At 44.5% G+C, this 18110-nt stretch overlaps 2 protein-coding genes and 2 long non-coding RNA genes across 8 annotated transcripts; 2 read left to right on the forward strand and 2 right to left on the reverse strand.

The window, feature by feature from the left end:
• On the forward strand, positions 1 to 2119 carry LOC107276675 (uncharacterized). Its single transcript, XM_026024042.2, has one exon. The coding sequence runs from the start codon at positions 832 to 834 to the stop codon at positions 1969 to 1971; it is 1140 nt and encodes a 379-aa protein (XP_025879827.1). The 5' UTR covers positions 1 to 831; the 3' UTR covers positions 1972 to 2119.
• Positions 2120 to 3499: 1380 nt separating this feature from the next.
• Positions 3500 to 7160, reverse strand: LOC107280358 (uncharacterized). The gene is made up of 4 exons (XR_001544370.3): positions 6424 to 7160; positions 5793 to 5912; positions 4990 to 5086; positions 3500 to 3910 (listed from the first exon to the last, which is right to left on the reverse strand). It is a non-coding gene; the product is annotated as an uncharacterized lncRNA (long non-coding RNA).
• A 231-nt stretch (positions 7161 to 7391) lies between these two features.
• On the forward strand, positions 7392 to 11737 carry LOC107280356 (uncharacterized). Of its 5 annotated transcripts, none has more exons than XR_010740307.1 (7): positions 7392 to 8136; positions 8246 to 8359; positions 8426 to 8528; positions 9583 to 9666; positions 9767 to 9785; positions 10688 to 10765; positions 11550 to 11737. It is a non-coding gene; the product is annotated as an uncharacterized lncRNA (long non-coding RNA). The 5 variants fall into 5 exon arrangements; XR_010740309.1 differs by lacking the exon at positions 11550 to 11737 and adding an exon at positions 9319 to 9425 and having other exon boundaries at positions 7560 to 8136; positions 10688 to 10904; XR_010740306.1 differs by lacking the exon at positions 11550 to 11737 and having other exon boundaries at positions 10688 to 10904.
• A 1704-nt stretch (positions 11738 to 13441) lies between these two features.
• On the reverse strand, positions 13442 to 17081 carry LOC4334574 (protein trichome birefringence-like 33). Its single transcript, NM_001418924.1, has 4 exons — positions 16933 to 17081; positions 16637 to 16854; positions 14679 to 15053; positions 13442 to 14320 (listed from the first exon to the last, which is right to left on the reverse strand). Exons 1-4 carry the CDS (start codon positions 17011 to 17013, stop codon positions 13813 to 13815), a joined length of 1182 nt encoding a protein of 393 aa, NP_001405853.1. The 5' UTR covers positions 17014 to 17081; the 3' UTR covers positions 13442 to 13812.
• Positions 17082 to 18110: the final 1029 nt, after the last annotated feature.

The raw sequence follows: 18110 nt of genomic DNA on the forward strand, positions 1-18110 counted from the left end.
TTTTAGTTAATCTTGATGCAGTTAGAAGCGCTTGCTATACACTACTCCTTTATGACACTACTATACTAGTGTCCGAATGCACCAAGCCACCGCCGCCAACCTCCCTCCCCGGCCTCCTCCGCCAGCGCCGTGTCCGCCAACGTCTCCTCCCCGATCTGGCCGCGGGGGGCCTAGATCCGGCGACGGGAGAGAGGGATGCGATGGGCGGCGATGAGAGAGAGAGGGAGGTGGCCCTACTCGTCCTCCTCGTGGCCACAGGCGACAGAGAGGCGATTGACGGCGGCGGCGAGAGGGAGAGAGAGAGAGGCGAAGAAAAAGAGAAGTGGAGGGGCGGCGGCGAAAAAAGAGAGATTTTGTGCGGGAGGGAGAGATTAGGGGTAGGGTAGTAAAAATATACATGGGTTTTGTGGTCTAGGATAACCGTTGTAGGCTGGAGTATCTCTTCCAACTTACTCTAGATTTTGAGGAGTCCATCTGGAGTGTCCGCCATTAAGAGATGAGTTTTCCGGAGATCATCCTCAGTTAGCGAGAACACTCTAATTTAGTTTTGATTGTAGATATCCTTACTACTATATTTTGGTATCGAGGGAGTATTTATTTTCTCCCAGTCCTATTCTGATTCCGTCGGCAGGGAACTCAAACAGAGAGTCGGAATCCACTGCGGAACGGATTGGCGGCCGCCACGCTGATGTCGGTGAGGGAGCGATGATGTCGATAAAATAGAGTAAACTTTTTTAAGGCGATAATCTGCCACGTCTTTCTTGGTTGATCTCTGCATCTCCCGTACCAAAGCATTTTCGCCGTCTCCACCGATTCATCAGGGCAGGGCAGATGGAATCAGGCGGCGCAAGCGAGCAGCAGCGTAAGAAGAGCAAGGGGAGGAGGAGAAATCGCATATTTTTCGTGGTGGATGAGAAGAGGCTGGATACTGGTGGCAACGGCATATACTTCGTCTTCACCCTAAATCTCAAGCCCATGTTCGCCGACGCCGGCGACGACGACGATTGGGCAACGATGAGGGCCTTACCTCCTCCAATCGCGCCGTTCGATTCGCTGGAGCGGTGCGCCGAGCGCCTCGACTTCGCCCTGGTCGGATCCAACGTCGTCGCTGTCAGCACGCAGAAGCGCACCCTCCTCTACGACACCGCCGCCGCCGTGGTGTCGAACGGTCCGGAGCTCCGGCACGCGACGATCGGCGGCACGGCCCTCATCCTGCTGGGGACCCGACTCTACGCCATGGACAACCGCCCGTGCGAGCCCGACCCCTGCTTCCAGGTCCTCCTCCCGCCCGCCACCCCTGTCGCCGGGTCCGGCGGCCGGCGCCGGCGCCATTGGTCGTGGCGCGCGCTGCCCGATCCACCGGCCGACTTCTCCATGGTCCGTCCGGCCCCCGCGATGATCTTCTGCAACACCACGGCCTTCGTGGCCGCCGGCGCGCGCATCTGGGTGTCCGCGCCGGACAGGGGCACCTACTCCTTCGACACCACCGCCCATGGGAATGCCATGGCGTGGCGCAAGGTAGGCGACTGGGAGCTTCCATGGGTGCGGCGCGCCGTGTTCGTGCCCGAACTCAACCTTTGCTTCGCCATGTGCCGGACAAGGTACTGCCTCTGCGCCTTCGACGTCCCCTCCGCCGAGCCGGCGGCGGCGGCGCCGGTGACCAGGTACGCGTGGGTGGAGGAGACGTACCCTCGCGAGTGCCTGGAGCGGGGATATTTCCCGCATGGGCCGGCGAGCCTGGCCTACCTGGGAGATGGCAGGTTGTGCATCGGCTGGACCATCATCGTCGAGTTCGGCGAGCAATACGGCTATTCTAATATGCCCACGCGCTTCGCCCTCCTCCTCATGGCTGTCCAAGTCGTCGCCGTCGCCGGAGAAGAAGGACAGCTGCGCCTTGTGAAGCACAAGGCGCGCTGCTACCTCATGTCAAACCGAGCACAAGAGATCTTCCTCCTCCAGCCCTCTTTGTGAGAAGAAGCTGCTGCTGCTGCTGCTTATTCTTCTTCTTGTGTTATTTATCTGCTGCTACTAGTATTTGTCCACCCATGATATCTCTTACTATTATGTTTGGTGTTGAAATGTACTCCCTCCGTTACATATCGTTTTCATATTGGTCAAATGCCTTGTTTAGTTTACGAAAAAAAATAGATGTCACATCGAATATTTAGACGCCTAGTAGAACTCGACGGTGGCGTCGTAGTCCTTGGCCCTGAAGATGCTGAGCAAGTCCTGACCCCGGAGCAGCGAGTCTACTGCCCTAGGCCGCCGCGCCCGCGAGAGGAGGTAGGGAGCCCCGCCACCGTCATCATTGCGTCCCCGGCTTTGCTGGCGGCCGCTCGAGTGGCAGCGAGATGGAGGGGAGGAGAGGAAGAGGTTGGCGGTGGCGCGCTCGCCTGGTCGCCGCCCTGGGGATGAGCGGCACGAGGGCCAGCCCTCCGATTCGACCAGTTCTTCTTGTCTGTTGAAGTCGGCATCAATTTGGAGTAGAGATCATATAACTGTCAAATACCCGGCTGAACAGCTTAAACATCAGAGTCTTCAGATAACCAAGATAGGCGTCTGTAACTCCTCTAATTTCATGATATTTTTCCAGCATTAGTTCAGGAAACAAACATGTTTATCTCATTATCTGACGAGACACAGCAGCAGCCACTAGACTGTAGTAAGGTGGAGACTAGAGAGGGTAGCAGGGAGCTTGAATTGTTGTGTTGCCATCCTGACTCACTGACTATAATTTGGTGCTCAGTAGCTGTTGCAAGTAATAGTACTATTCTTCAGAAAAGATTTGCCGGTTATCAACATGTAATGCCAGATAAACTGGATAAAAAATCATCATAAATCTACCCTATAGTTCAACAAATGGTTTCACTCATCACTAGTAATATACCCGTGCTAACGCTACGTTGTCATAATTTTTTTTAATAAATTGTTAAAATTTCATGTTTGAGAAAATAACTTTTCTAGAATCCATCCAATTAAGTTTTAATTCCATTCAGATCATATATAAATATATTTAAGGCACAACACAATACTATGATATCGAGGGCATCGACCATTATATCCAATCACTTTAATATACTCCCTCCGTTTTTAAATATTTGATGCCGTTGACTTTTTTAAATATGTTTAACCGTTCGTCTTATTCAAAAAATTTAAAAATTTAAGTAACTATTAATCCTTTTTCTATCATTTGATTCATTGTTAAATATACTTATATGTATACATATAGTTTTACATATTTCACAAAAGTTTTTATATAAGATGAACGGTCAAACATGTGCTATAAAATCAACGGTGTCAAATATGTAGAAATGGAGGGAGTACAATATAGAACAATATATGTCCACACATACAAAAAATGAATGATAGAGTTATTCCATTAATTTGTTGTGGCTGTAAAACAAGTTCAAAAATAATATTGACTGTATGGCGTATCTTAGTAACTTATTTCATTTGCTATAAAAATGGAAAGTAGCAATAGAGGAAAAAATCATCAAGATATATACTAACAAATGACCAGCAGCTTCCAGCTGGAAGTATTTCTATATTAGAAAAAAGGGGAGCAGTTTTCCCTAGTCTGAATTTTATGCCTTTGGGTTCCTAACAGGGTTATACCCAAATAATATGGCCATACTAACTTTTTATTATACATATGGAGTCAGAAAAATTCAATCAAGGGAATATTCATTAAGCCTCCCTCTATTACTGTGACCTTGGCTCCTATCAGGTAACCAATTAATGGTAAGCAGAAGATTAAAAAATCTTTGACCATCTCATAGAGCTTGTTCAAAGCCAAAGGCGATCTGATGGATGACATTGTTATTCATTCTGATCACTCCATCTCCAGCATATTTATTTACAGGTTGTACAATCAAATGATGGTAGATTTTTGGCATGCCTACGTACCAACCTGCAAACAGAGAAGGAATGAATTCATAAAGTATGCAAATAAGATTACAGTTATGTCGTAGACTTTTATACTGGTCAAGCTTTGTGATAGCGGCCAGGGAGTAAGAAATGTGCACACTTAGAACATGCAAACTGGATGTACGATGTATCCCAATTCCAAATTGGTAGGATTACACCATTGATCAAAAGAAAACATTGGGATGATTAATTTTAGAATACTGTAGAACGTTGGTATTATACATGGCTGTTGAGATTCACTCTATTTTGACCAGGGGAAGAAACCTTTTAGCTGTTGCACTTGAATCTTGAATCATGTACAGAGGTAAATCAATTTGTTGCATTTATAACTTCTTATTGAATTGTTATTTACTTATTTTTCATTCAGAGTGCAAATGAAATAATAACTCTGCTGTTTTCACCCTATGCTCATTTCTTTTCCAAATTAACTCGCGGTAACATATGAACAATCAATTCATCTTATAAACACACAAATAGGTACTAATCCACAGGTCAGGATCTACCTGCTTATTCAACAACTGAATTCCTTTATTAAGCTTAACAGCTCTTAAGTCTTTACCTGATGGTTCCAGCTAAGTACAAATTTCATGTGTGATGCACTAACGCACCTTCCACCTCAGGGGATGGAATCTGTCTTTTTTTCACCATTTTTTAATTTCACGTTGTTTCACAGAAGGAAAAATAATGATGTGAGAAATTACAAAGTTAGTATTTTAATCCTCAAAGTCTGAGCAACTCCGGGATCTGTCCTGTTGGGATTGTGTGGCAAAATGGAATAATGGTTCTATCTTTCTGTTAACCGATATAATTGGAGAGAAGGTAGTATGGCTACAGCTCTTGCAAATTCCTTCCCTTGTATATGAGAGACAACCAAACGAGTCAGGATAGAAAACAGACATTATTCCCCTTTGCAAGGAATATATAGAAGTCAAAGTCTCAAGGGTATTTCAGATGAGTAAATCCACATGCACAGATGCAAAAGAAAAAAAAGAAAAAGAATATTTGCTCATATCAATCACTCAAGGAAAACAGGAAAAAAAAAAGAGAAGAAACTGCTTTTACCTTCAATTAAGGTAATGATGAACTGAGGATGTCGATGGGAAACAGCAGGATATGGGCACAGGAGGTCTCCGATAGGCAAGTCACGCACGACGATCTCCTGAACTTGTGAAAATTAGCGAAATTTCTGAGAATTGAAAAGAAGCTAAAACATCTATTTTCAGTTATTTACTCAGAGGGTAAGAAGGAGAATGCAAATAAAAAATATATGAGCCTAGCATTTCATCCCAAAATATATAAACCTAAAATGTTCAAGACTTTGCCAATAAGAAGTCTAAAGTGGATACCACCGAATCTTGTCTAGTAATTTGTTTTCTCAACCTTCTCCAATCCATGGCATTATTAAATGAAATTTATTTTCCAAAAAAAATATTGATCAGTAGTTAATTGGGCCGGCTTGTTAACATGATGAAGTATGCAGATTCATTGCCTTACTATTGAAACTAGGAATAAAATGATATGATTGGTGAAATGATCCATTTCCTATATGGCATTTCTCAAGAATACTAATCTACAATATGGCTGCTATTGCGATTAACCTTGCACGAATTAAGTCATATCCTACTTAGATAGCTCACAGATTATACTCGCTTAATCGCTGCATCTAAAAACTAACGTATAGCATTCCAAGAAAACAGAAGCACGTGGAGCCATTTATTTGTGAGGAGGAATTCTCATTGTGTAACACTATATCACAATATATCTGAAAAACAAAATTTGGTTGAATCTGCCTAAGTGTGCAATTATGTGGAAGAAAGGGGAATAACAATCAAAGGAGTGGAGCAGGCAGCGGATTGGGATCAGACCTGAGTGGAGCACTGGGTGTCGATGGGAAACAGCAGATATGGGAACAGGATGTCTCTAATCGGCGGGGTCACGCACGGCAGATCACTGCTGCCGATGTCGCATAAATGTTGTTTTTTATCCTAACAAAGCAAGTTAATGTCTTATTGTAATTTTTCCTAACAAAGCAAGGCAATGTCTTACTGTAAATTTATAAAGAAATATTGAAATGTGTGAAGATAGTCTTTAATCGTCTCATATGCTTGACCCTCAAATATTATAATTGAGTTGAAGCTGCAAGATAATGAATCATCAAAATGTATATTGTGTACTATGCATATTATATGATTTGAAATTATAGTCTGTACAGGTTGTGGTCTATATTACATTGCATTATATTTGAATATTAGGACAATAAACTATACAATCAAAACAACTGTAAATTCCAATCGTGAGCCAGTCAGCAAAATGTAGACTCCTTGGATCAAGGAAAATTCTCAGAATATGGTACGGAGTCGGTGTTCCTTTTGTGTCGACAACTTTTGTGTTGCCAATTGTTGTCACAGACATTTGAAATATGTGTATATATAACAGCACTTGACATCACAGAATGAAGAAAAAGATATACTAAAAAAGAAGGGAGAAGTGTCTTACGTTGAGTGCTGTGATCTAAACAGCGAGCGCTTTTCGCCGTGATCTGGAGAGGATCGGTGCATTCAACTGCAGACAGAGTGATGGAGGATCAGCGTAGATGCTTTTGACTGCGGGGTTCTGGAGACAGGGGATCAGCGACGAGGCAGGAGCTTGGACTGGGGGTCGTCCGTGGACTGGCGGCGCTAGCCCGATGGAGATCTTGGCGGCGGCGCTGGGGACCGGGGAGACGCTGCGTCGGCCACGAATTCGGGCGGCGGCAACGGCCGGAGGACACCGCGAGGATGCGCAATGGTCGACAACCATCCGGTGGTGGGGAATCGACGACGGCGCCATTATAATTTTGAGCAATAAGCGGCTAGGTTTTGGAATGGGAGGGGGTGGAGAGGGGCTGAGGCACCAATGCGTCGGCGACGGAGGAGAGATGGTTGAAGAGGTGGACAGCTGATGGCGGAGCGATTTCCGCCTTTCCGGCGTCAACGCGTGCAGGCGACGGGAGGACTTCGTGCGCCGGGGATCGGTGGAGCAGAACGGCGTGGAAGGCGTCAGCGGCGACGTGAATCCTGGCGGAGGACAGGCGATGGGGATCGGTGGAGGGCGAGCCGGCGGCGGTGGCAGATCGGTGAGGCAGAGGACGGCGCGACGGCTGATAGGGAGGGGAGCGCTGATGGCGGAGCGGTTTCCGGCGTCGCGCGTGCGGGAGCGGAATTTGTGAGAGGCGCGGGTGCGAGTGGGAGAGCGAGAGAGAGGGAGACGGGCCGTGCGGCGCGAGGGAGGGGGCGTACGGGCACGGCGATTGAGGTAGGTGGGATCGTTGAGATTTCACCAAGATGATATCAACCGTTACACTCATTCTTTCATTCCTCATGGAACGGTCCAGATTAACTCGGTGAAATCCGAACGGCTGAGATCGATCCCACCTCCCACTTCCCTCAATCGCGGCGCACCCCTCCCCTCTCTCTCTCTCTCTCGCTCTCCCACTCGCACCTGCGCCAGCGCCGCATCCCCAATCCCGCTCCCGCACGCGCTGACGCCGGAAACTGCTCCGCCATCAGCGCTCCCCTCCCCAACAGCCTCGCCGATCTGCCCCGCACGTCGTCAAGGGTGCCGGCTCGCCGCAGTCTACATCGCCGCCCACTCCGTCGTCATCGAATCCGTCCTCGGGCAGGAATCACGTCGCCGCCGATGCCCTCTGCGCCGATCTGTTCCTCACCGTCACCGATCCCCGCTGCCAGCTCGCCCTCCACCGACCCCCCGCCGGAAGCCCTTCTGTCGCCAGGTCTCCGCCAATGCATTCCACACCGAGCTGCTCCTCGCCGCCACCGATCCCTGCTGCCAGGTCGCTGCCGACGCCTTCCGCACCGAGCTGCTCCTCGCCGCGCCGCCACGACGACGACGATAGACTCCTCAGCAAGTCGCTCCTGCCGACCACCTAGCTAGCTAGCTAACGTCTTGACGATGTGTTTGTGGCTAGCTAGAGCTCTGATGCGGCAGCTTGTATGGTGTGGCTGGGAGACGACGACGCAGCGTGCGCGAGAGGATGGGAGTCACGAGCTCCAGCCTTAAGGGAGGGGAAGGAGCATAAAAAAAAATTGAGGGATGGAAAGAGAAATAAAAAGTTAAAAACAGAGAGAAGACAAAATAGAAAAAAATTTGGAAGATTGGAAGAGAGGTTCAGAAAATTTAATTCAGTGGCTCATGACCGTTGTTCTAAAGGTAAATAAGCATGATTTTCTACTTGTATATTGCAATTGTTAATCGGTTGATGAAAAGACTCCAAAATCTCAGTATAAAGTTATACTAATAGCATCGCTGCATTTCAAAGGTCATGATCATGTAGATATGCCTGCAGTTCGCTGCCGAGGTGCAGGATAGCTAGGAAGGAGATAACTGGAGCAGTACTTGTGTCATAGACTGATTGACAGTGCCGATCGACGAGGTGAGCTCTTAATTTGTAGTTTCATATGTAACTGCATTATCTGATTATTGTCAGTTCATCATACAGTTGCATCGAGAACACTGGGCTTTTGGTCCCATAGCTTCAAACAAAAAGACCGCTTTGTAGTTTCAATCTGGAAATCCATTTTCGTTGGTCCCATGCAGTGATGGTAAAGACAGTTTGACCTATTGTTTCTGCTATTGTTAATATGTACAAGGTGTGCTATCGGTGTTTATATGAACATATGCTATCAGTCATACATATCAACTATCTGTTTATTTTCGCTTTCCCAAATGGTGAATACTATATGTTCCATGGCATTTTACAGGCCACTTTTTGGGGAAACCATAGTAATACACTTGTATGTTTATTATTGTGGGTTAACTGCATAATTTACGTTCGGACTTGTTCCCTGTAAAGCCAACATAGCTGGACTTTGTATTCGAAATACCGATAGCCATCTAAAACTGGGCCAACATTGTTTCAGATTTATGGGCCAAATATTTTTCCAGCATTTCACCCAGATCAAGACCAGATTTATAGGACTGGTCTTGATCTGGGTGAAATGCTTAATTGATGTAAAATTTGACCTTAAATTGCAGCCATTATCCAGTCAATCTTACACAGAAGTACTGGCAGTACTGTTGAGCTATAAAATACAGCTCATAAGAAGTTTATTTTTTTTCACATTTCTCATAACTTTGTTGATTTGCTCGGTAATTGTGCATAAGACTGAAGACCCTTTCCCAGTAACTGGTCTACATGAACCTTTGTCAAAGCTGCTAAGCCTTTTCAACAAGTTGGATCTGCAAACTGATAATCATCTGAGAAAATATTAGGCACAATTATTAGACTCAAATAAGAGTGTCTCGTTACCCATATTTGTCTATATGATTCAAGAATTCAAAATATTTGCAGCCACTGAATCCTTATTAATACTTTTCTACTCTTCTATGTAGACTTTACATATATATACTAACCCTCTACTGACTGGACGGGTGATTTGATCTTTGCATATAATGGCCCTGCACTGATTTGATCTGGACTAGCATAATTAGTATAAATGGTAATACTGTTCTAGCATATTTATATGCCTTTTCGCATGAAAATGTTGTGTTTTTTATTTAGGAGCTCCATAGCATTGGTGCTCTGAGCACTTAAATGCCAGCATAGAACTCAATTCAAGTACTTGAGTGATTTGATTGTGTCTTGAATCTTATTAGAAAATTGAGCTCCACACTGCGCCGGCAACCCCGGCGGGCAACCTCTGCACCGCCACCTCCCCTGTCGTCTGGTTTCCACCGCCGGTAAGAAATTGCAGAACCCCACGTTTAATTTAATTAAAGATCTTTTCTGTTCAGAGCTGCAGATTAGGTGTTTAATTTCTTCATGGCACCCTTTGTGCAGAAGGAATTGCTCAAATCAGGTATGTCTCTATTCCTATTATTACCTACTCATGTACTCCTGTTCATATCTTCTGGCTGAATTCAGAATGTATTATCAGATCAATTACTTCAGTAAATTTTATGTTACATAACGAATTGAATGAAGTTTGTATCCATGTGGTGGAACCTGGGTTGTTCCAAGATGAATGACTGGGTTACTCGCTCAGAAAATTATCAGCTGAAATTCTCACCAAACCACCATACTTAACATGGAGAAGCAAAATATTTTAATGCAGGCGGAATTTACATGCTTCACATTAATCTCTTCTGGTCAATGTGTTGTTGCAACCTATGCTGAAAATAATGTCCCTTCCCACCTTGATTCCTTTACTATATTGGGTTATTATTGCAAGGTGTACAACTTAAGGGGTCCAATCTGTATTGTGTCTTGTACATGTCATAAATTAGTAGGTTACAGCTTCCTGCAAATAGTCCTTTTCAATGGATGTTCCTGATAAATGCACTTAGTGATTCTCCTTAATAATTGAATGTGAGAGGTTTTTTATTTATTTAATGTGAAAATAGATTTATTTCCCATGTGACCTATTAACTGTGATAGTTTCAATGTTGAGACAAATTGCTGACTTTCTCAAAACAGCTATGCGATAGTAAGCTAAACACACGCATGGAGTATTGTTCTTTGTACATTTAGCTAGGATAGCAACCGATGCTAGCAGCTCTTACTCAAATCTGATATAACTTTCAGTATACTGTTAAACTTTGAGTCATTTATTTGCGTGGAGTGCAAACTTAAGTTTATTATTTATATGCCCTGGAGCGTATACTGAAATTTATTGTTTATATGCCCTTGCTTTTATATTCAGCCATCACGTTTTACTAATAACTGTTTTATATCCTTACTCGTACTGTTGGCTCATATCAGACACAAGTGAAGCTATTTGAGGGATCACTAGCTGTACCAATTTCTTTCCAGTCACATTGGTGAACAAAATTGGTATAGGTACTGCAACTGGATCAGTCGCACAGAACTTTCTCCAAATTGGATTGGCCTCACTCCTGATGACTACATAAACATCATGGAAAAAATTGTATGCGATATGTGTTTGATCCTAGGAAGTATGTGATGTGGATTTGGGTGATCTTACCGTCTTGTTGGCTTTTACATGGCATGATTGACAGTGTGTAAATAAAATCATTTAGTGCTCTGTAAAAATATATGTTGCTTGTTGATGTCTTAATGGGCATGGATAACATTGTCATCTTACATAAATGCTATGATTTTTTTTTCACTAGGCTCTGGACAAATTTATATTCAGCAGCACAACATGCACACTTAAGTTCCACTTGAGCATATAGTTCTCTTTAATCCTTCTGGCACATCAATCTCATGGTCTGCTCTGTTTCATACTATATGTTAACACTTGTGTCTAAATATGTACTTTTGCCATTGGTAAATTTTAGTAGTCGTCCCGTGTAGATATTGAAGAAGATGTTAACGCGATGACCAACAATTGTTATATACATTATGAAACTATTACTTTGATATTTGTATCATATCAAACTGTTATTTGGATTTATATTCACGCCCTTATGTTATGTTCTCAATGGGCTGCGGTCAACGTGTGCCTTGTGTGACAAATTGAATTGCACCGTAGCGGTTAGCACGGGCATATTACTAGATATATATAAGCTGACATTACTGGTGCTATCTAAAATGATTTGTTGGCAACGTTCTCTTTGTTTGACCACTAAATTTGTCCTCACCTTACGCTTTGATTGATCAGGGCGGCGTATGAAGTTAGATATCATAATACTCCGAAGGAAGGATGAGATCCAAACACAACTGCAAGTTTGCAACTCCTGGTTCTTGTTCAATAGAATGATCCTGAATTTGTGCATTGATGATCACATTGGTGCTCAAGAACGATTACAAGATTTAATCAACCTTGATGCAAAATGATGCCTTTGTCAGGTATACACTAGTCCAAACGTCCAGTTACCTAGGAGCATGGGTGGCGATCTAGTCTACGGATTGATAGTCACTAATATCTATGTTTTCTGATGGGGTTTTTGTTTTGTCCTTTTATGGCTGTGTGCATTTTATGCAGAGGTCAGGGGTGAGCTCAGTTGGAATGTGTCGTCTTGGTGTATTTGATTGAGTCTTAATAAAGCTTCCATTATTTAAAAAGGTATACACTAGTACCTGAAACTGTGCCTTTCACATTTCCATCTGAAGAAAAATGCAAATAAAAGGAGGAAAAGAAAACGTCTTTGGAGGTTCGGAGTTCCCTTGACCTCAAGGCCTGATGTGATTAAACACTAAATAAATTTCGAAACGGCCCAATAATTTGAGCCCAACGAAAAGCCATTCCTGGATGAGATCCAACCACAACTGAACTCCATGTTGTTGCTCAACAGAGTGACGGTGATCAATTGGTACTCAATATCGTGTTGGAGAATAAAACTTGTGCAAAACTTTCACTAGCAAATCCTGGATTGTGATTGTTTAAGTTTCTTTCTGTAGCGAAACTTGACTGCCAACCTCCAAAGTACTCCTTACTACTCTCATCTGTTGATTTTGATTAAACTCTGATGAATAAAACTGTGCTATCAGAAGGAAGGACTAACTATGAAGTTATGAACTGGTCCCTCAAAAAAGGAAAAGAAAAAGAAGTTATGAACCAATATATGCATGTCAGCCTGTCAGTCTATGGTTGGAACATGGAACATGTTGTTTTCAGAATGGCTGAGGGTGTGTTTAGTTCACGCCAAAATTAGAAGTTTGATTGAAATTAGAACGATATGATGAAAAAGTTAAAAGTTTATGTGTGTACGAAAGTTTTGATGTGATGGAAAAGTTGGAAGTTCGAAGAAAAAGTTGGGAACTAAACCAGGCCTGAATATCTACTACCAGGCCTTATCTTTGTTCCGACTTTTCAAGAAAATTTGTCAAGGTTGTACTTATGAGTTATGACATTGATAAGCACTAGAGCAAGCGCCACAAACAAGCAATTCTAACTTGACAGCACAACTGAAACCTGAATCAAATAGATCTTCCTTTCCTTCCAAGACTGAGGCGAGAAAAGCTTGCTGAACACAAAAGTTCAGAAGAATGCATCCCGTTGTTCATATCATCAGTCTACTATATTCGATCTTAACCGAATCACATCACGAAATGATGGTGACAATAAAACCAACGGAGAGGAGGTGTAAACCTACTACCGTTCATGCCATCGACATGAACAGTTCTTCTTATCTGCTGAAGTCAGCATCAGTTTGGAGTAGAGATCATATAACTGTCGAATACCCGGCTGAACAGCTTAGAAATCAGAGTCTTCAGATAACCAGATAGGCGTCTGTAACTCCTCTAATTTCATGATATTTTTTTCCAGCATTAAACATGTTTATCTCATTATCTGACGAGACACTGCAGCAGCCACTAGACAGTAAGGTGGAGACTAGAGAGAGTTGGTGAGTTCTACCATGAATTGACCAGAGTTCTTGCTTCCCGCAATTAAGAAGCAACTGATAACAATTATTCCAAACAAAAAAAGTATGGCGTGAATAAAAAAAATTGCATCGATATAGTGGCACGCGCATTCGAAGAAAATTGACCTCGTTTATTAGGGATTCGGATTTTTAGTTTCCGACCCCTCTCGTTATGGCCCAAATAATCTCTATAATTGGGCCTCATAAGCCCGCCTTGTTTTTGTAATTTCGGCCCATCAAAAGGCAACCTCCAATTCTGGATGTGAGATCCAAAAACATCTGTGCAACTCCAGGTTCTTGCTCAACAGAGTGATCCTGAATTGGTGATCACATTAGTTAATCTTGATGCAAGATCGTGGATTTTGTACACATGCAAGCAAATAATGCTAGCTTCTGTATTTTCACTTCGTTCAAAAAGAGAAGAGGAGAGAAGAGGAGCAAGTATAGAGAGATTTGATTACATCGATCGCCAAGAAAAGAAATGGCGGGAACGGAGCAGATTACACCGATTAGTGACGACGACGACGACGACGATGGCGGCGGCGTGACGTCATGAGGTCAGATCGCCTCGTCGCGCGCGGGGAAGAAGAGCTTCCAGTAGAGCAGCTCGTTCCACGCGTCGGGGACGCCGGGGAGGCACCAGTGGGTGCAGTCGGCGTAGCTCCTCGGGTCGGCGGCGAGCTGCTCCGCCGTCGGCTTCGCCCACCGCTGCTCCCTGTACACCTGCGTGTGCGCGTCGCGGCGGAGCTCCGACATCCGGGTGACGTTCACCACCCCGACGGGCACCCGCGATGCCCCCAGCACCTCGCCGGCGACCTGCACCATCCGCCGGCTCGTGCTCCCGCAGTACGACGCCGCGTCGGCCGCGCCCACCGGCGTCGTCTGGTCGTAGCACTCGCCGCCGGCGCCGGCGTGCGACGGCGACGCCGTGACGAAGAACACCCGCGCGCTCTTGGGGTCCACGTTGCCCTCCAGCCACCGCGTCACCTGGTGCAGCACCAGCCTGTACGCCTCCGCCGCCTCCATCTCCACGATGTCCTTGCTCATGTCCTCGTCCGCGCCTCTCCTGCCAACCAGATCACACAAACAATCTCACAAACGAATCCATCGATCGTTCACGCCATGGATGAATCCGTATTTGCTAGCTACTCCCTCCGTTTTATAGGTTATAATACGTTTTTTCCTTTAGTCAAAATCAAACTACTTTAAATTTAATCATTTTTTTCAAAAAAGTAGTAACATTTTCAACCTAAGATAAATTTATTATGAAAATATATTCAATCATTGATTTGATAAAACTAATTTAATATTATAAATATTACTATATTTGTCTATAAACTTAATTAAATTTAAAACAATTTGTTTTGACCAAAGTTAAAACGTTTTATAACCTGAAACCTGCAATGGAGGGAGTAGCAGCTTACAGGATCTGGATCTTGTCGCCGGTCATCCACCAGAGGTAGGAGTTGAAGACGAGGACGTCGGCGCCCTTCCAGAAGGAGGAGTGCTTGTTCATGGGGGCGCCGCGGATGAGGCGGTCGTCGGGGACGGCGGCGCCGTCGGAGTTGGACTCGGCGAGCATGGGCGCCCAGTAGAACTCGATGGTGGCGTCGTAGTCCTTGGCCCTGAAGATACTGAGCGAATCCACCGTCTCGAAGGATCTGGACCCGCCGCCGCCGCCGGGAGCGCCGCGGTGGAGGAGGCAGAGCAGCGACGTGTACTGCCCCCGGAGCAGCGAGTCCCCGACGAACAGCATCCGCTTCCCCCGCAGCATCTCCAGCATCCCCGTCGCGTTGAAGCTGCAAACCAAGTGCAGAGTGATCAGATCAGATGATGTTTTTTTCTTTCCCATGGAAACTTGAATTCAGATGACTCTTTGTAAAAAGAAATACTCTCTTCTATAATAATTTCATTCTTTTTTCATCAAAAAATAATTTCATTCTTTTTAGCTCTTTTCTAGCTCTTTTCATTTGTCTCAAAATAAATTTTTTTTAAGTAATCGTTACATCGAAGTTTGTGGAAGCAGGAAATAAATGTATTGTGAGTAAATAAAGTGGGAAATAATTGTATTGAGATTTAATAAAATAGGAGTATTCTATTTTTTATTTTTATTGGTATGCATGTGATGGGTAAAATTTAAATTTATTTTAAGACGGAATGAATACTTTTTTATAATGAAATTTGTTTGTACTAGCAGTCCACATAGCGGTTGAGAAAGACAAAAGGAAAACAATCAAAAAAACAAATCTTTGCATTGGAATTTTGCATCTGGTAACATGTTTACGTCTTTTTTAAAGATGATTATACAAAATTTGTGGTCAATTTTTAGTCCTTTTTTTTAGTGTTCTGACTCGACAAGGCTGGAGTCCACTGCATGATGGATACCTGACCGGCTGACCCACCAAAACAACCAATATCTGGCACGTATGAGGACCACACGGTGCATGTTTGTCTACTTCCTTCACTGAAACCTCCATTTTGAAACCAAACTTTCCAAGAGTGAATCATCACAAAATGAAATCTTTCCTCTAAAGAGAGGCATACGATGTGCAGACGCCAAGACATGCAGATAAAATAATCACCACGGGGAGAGTTGGTAGCATGGGTCATCTGCCTAATCTGCTAGAGCTAATGAAACTCATTTCATTTATGTGATTCTATTACTCCCTCCGTCCCCCCAATATAAGGGATTTTGATATTTTACTTATATGGTTTAACCACTCGTCTTATTCAATAAAATTTGTGCAAATATGAAAAACAAAAAGTTATACTTAAAATACTTTGGATAATAAAGTAAGTCATAAATAAAATAAATAATAATTTTTAAATTATTTAAGGGATGGAGGGAGTATCAGTTACTGCAAATGTGCACTGATCATTGAGTGAGTGCAGTGAGTGCATGGATCTTGGAATGCTCACACCTATATGAACTGAAAATTGTACTCCTCCTCCTGTTGTTACTGCTAGTACTAGGAGGAAGTAAATTTACTTTTACAATTGTCATGGACATGACCTAACCTACCAGCTGTCCTTCCATGCAATGCCCTACTACTGCACAATGCATTATTGGCGTCCTTCCTGGATGTCATCACAAACTAGCACGGCAGTCGAGATGCAGCCCATCTCCTTTCCTATACCACGGTTAAACCCGTTCTCTTTTTAACCCCTTTGTAAAAAAAAAAAAGCATAATTAAATCCCAGTAATAACTGCCCCTTCCCCCCTGCATCTCGTTGCAGTTGAGCAAAGCAAAGTCACAGTCACGGCCTGCTTCTTTGGGTAAAGCCGCGCATTGGATTCTATCCTTGTTCACGGAGCAAGCGAGGTGGTGGTCGCCGGCGGCGACAATGGCTGGCCGGAGGAGGAGGAGGTGGATGAGCTTACCTTGGGAGGGAGCAGTCGCGCGGCTGCCAGCGCCAGCGCTGGTAGGCGGCGTCGGGGCGGCCGTGAGCCTGGCAGGTGAGGTCGGGCTGGATGTAGGGGCACTCCTCCTCGGCGTACCACGGCCGCGCCGCCTCGTCGAACACCCACTCCCCTTCCCCGACGTCGCACCCCTCCGGCGCCGCCCCCACCGCGAACGGCAGCAACTCCGGCGACTCCCCCTGCATTGTTGCCCAAAGCATCAGCATGCATGCGTCCGGGAAAAGAACGTACACGAAGTTGACACTACGCGTGCGTACCTGGGCGGCGGCGATGGCGGCTGCGGCGGCGAGGAGGGCGACGACGGCGAGAGCCCGCTGCATTATGGCTGGTTGGTGCATTGGGATCTGGGTGCGAGGTGAGCTGAGCTGAGCCGAGCTCGCGAGTGAGGGTGGTAGAGAAGGCTAGTGAAGGAGATGGAGGGTTGGTTCAGATATAACGCAGGGACAGCGGCTCTAACTATGTCTATCCCCCAACAACCGCACCGTAGGGACGACGACATTGGACACACCTTCTCCTGCCCTACGAATTCAGGCCACCATTTTTAATTTCAAATCCAAAACTTTTACAAAACAAACAACATTTTTTTTTCCTCCACAATTTACTGCTGCAGACCTGCAGTGTTCATCACTGTTCACTGTGCTAGCACCGTACGGCAGATGCGTCTTTTTTTCTTGACAACTTTTACGTTTTACTGCTGCTAGACTGAAGATTTGGTTAGAGTTAGCTAGACAGGATTCTCTTGGTTGGAATTCTGTTTTTGTGTGGATTAATTTTGTAAGCCAGGACGATTAATCCATCTTTTTCACGTCATGCCTGAAAATCTGGAGAGAATTTTTTAGCTGTTGTTACTTGTGACTACCTTTAAACTTCTTTTAGGTGAGGGTCGTTTACTCGTTTACTCCACGGTTCATATTGCCAGCATTTGGTGCACCTAAATTCTATCCACTAATTAAATCATCACTTTCAAGCATGTTCTCTAAAAGTGATAGACCAAACATACAGCAAATCGTTTTTTGTTTTACAATATTGTAGGACATGGTGTACTGAAAGCAATATCGTAAAGCAGAAAACATGTACTACCAACAAATTGAAAAGGAGACGTTTTTTTTTCTGTAGAGTCTAAGCAAAGGCTAAAGGGAAAGAATGAGGATTTGGACAGGCAAAAGGAGCAGGTGGCCAGTGAACAGGGACGGTACGTAGTGCTTGCCGTTTGGTGAGGTTTGGTGTTTCTGAAACAGGCAATGCAAGTAGATAGAGCAGCCGACGCTACTGAAAATCGGCTGAAAAAACAAATAGAAAAGGCTCTCAAATTCGTAAATACAACTAGCTTTTCTTTGTTTCTTCATAATAAGTTGATTTCAGGCCGTTATCTGAACTGCTTCTGAATTTCTGACAGGCCTTGGTTCAGAAATTTACAAGCATGCATCTCGGATCA

This window comes from Oryza sativa, chromosome 3, assembly GCF_034140825.1.
Source record: "Oryza sativa Japonica Group chromosome 3, ASM3414082v1".
NCBI lineage: Eukaryota > Viridiplantae > Streptophyta > Magnoliopsida > Poales > Poaceae > Oryza > Oryza sativa.

What these genes read in the sequence shown, in the direction of transcription:
- LOC107276675 (XM_026024042.2), top strand. Translation starts at nt 832, where the DNA reads ATGGAATCAGGCGGCGCAAGCGAGCAGCAGCGTAAGAAGAGCAAGGGG.
- LOC4334574 (NM_001418924.1), bottom strand. Translation starts at nt 17,013, where the DNA reads ATGCACCAACCAGCCATAATGCAGCGGGCTCTCGCCGTCGTCGCCCTC. An exon ending in CGCGACTGCTCCCTCCCAAG is followed by an intron (nt 15,054 to 16,636) that starts GTAAGCTCATCC and finishes CTTGGTTTGCAG; the next exon opens with CTTCAACGCGACGGGGATGC. An exon ending in GGCGACAAGATCCAGATCCT is followed by an intron (nt 14,321 to 14,678) that starts GTAAGCTGCTAC and finishes TCTGGTTGGCAG; the next exon opens with GAGAGGCGCGGACGAGGACA.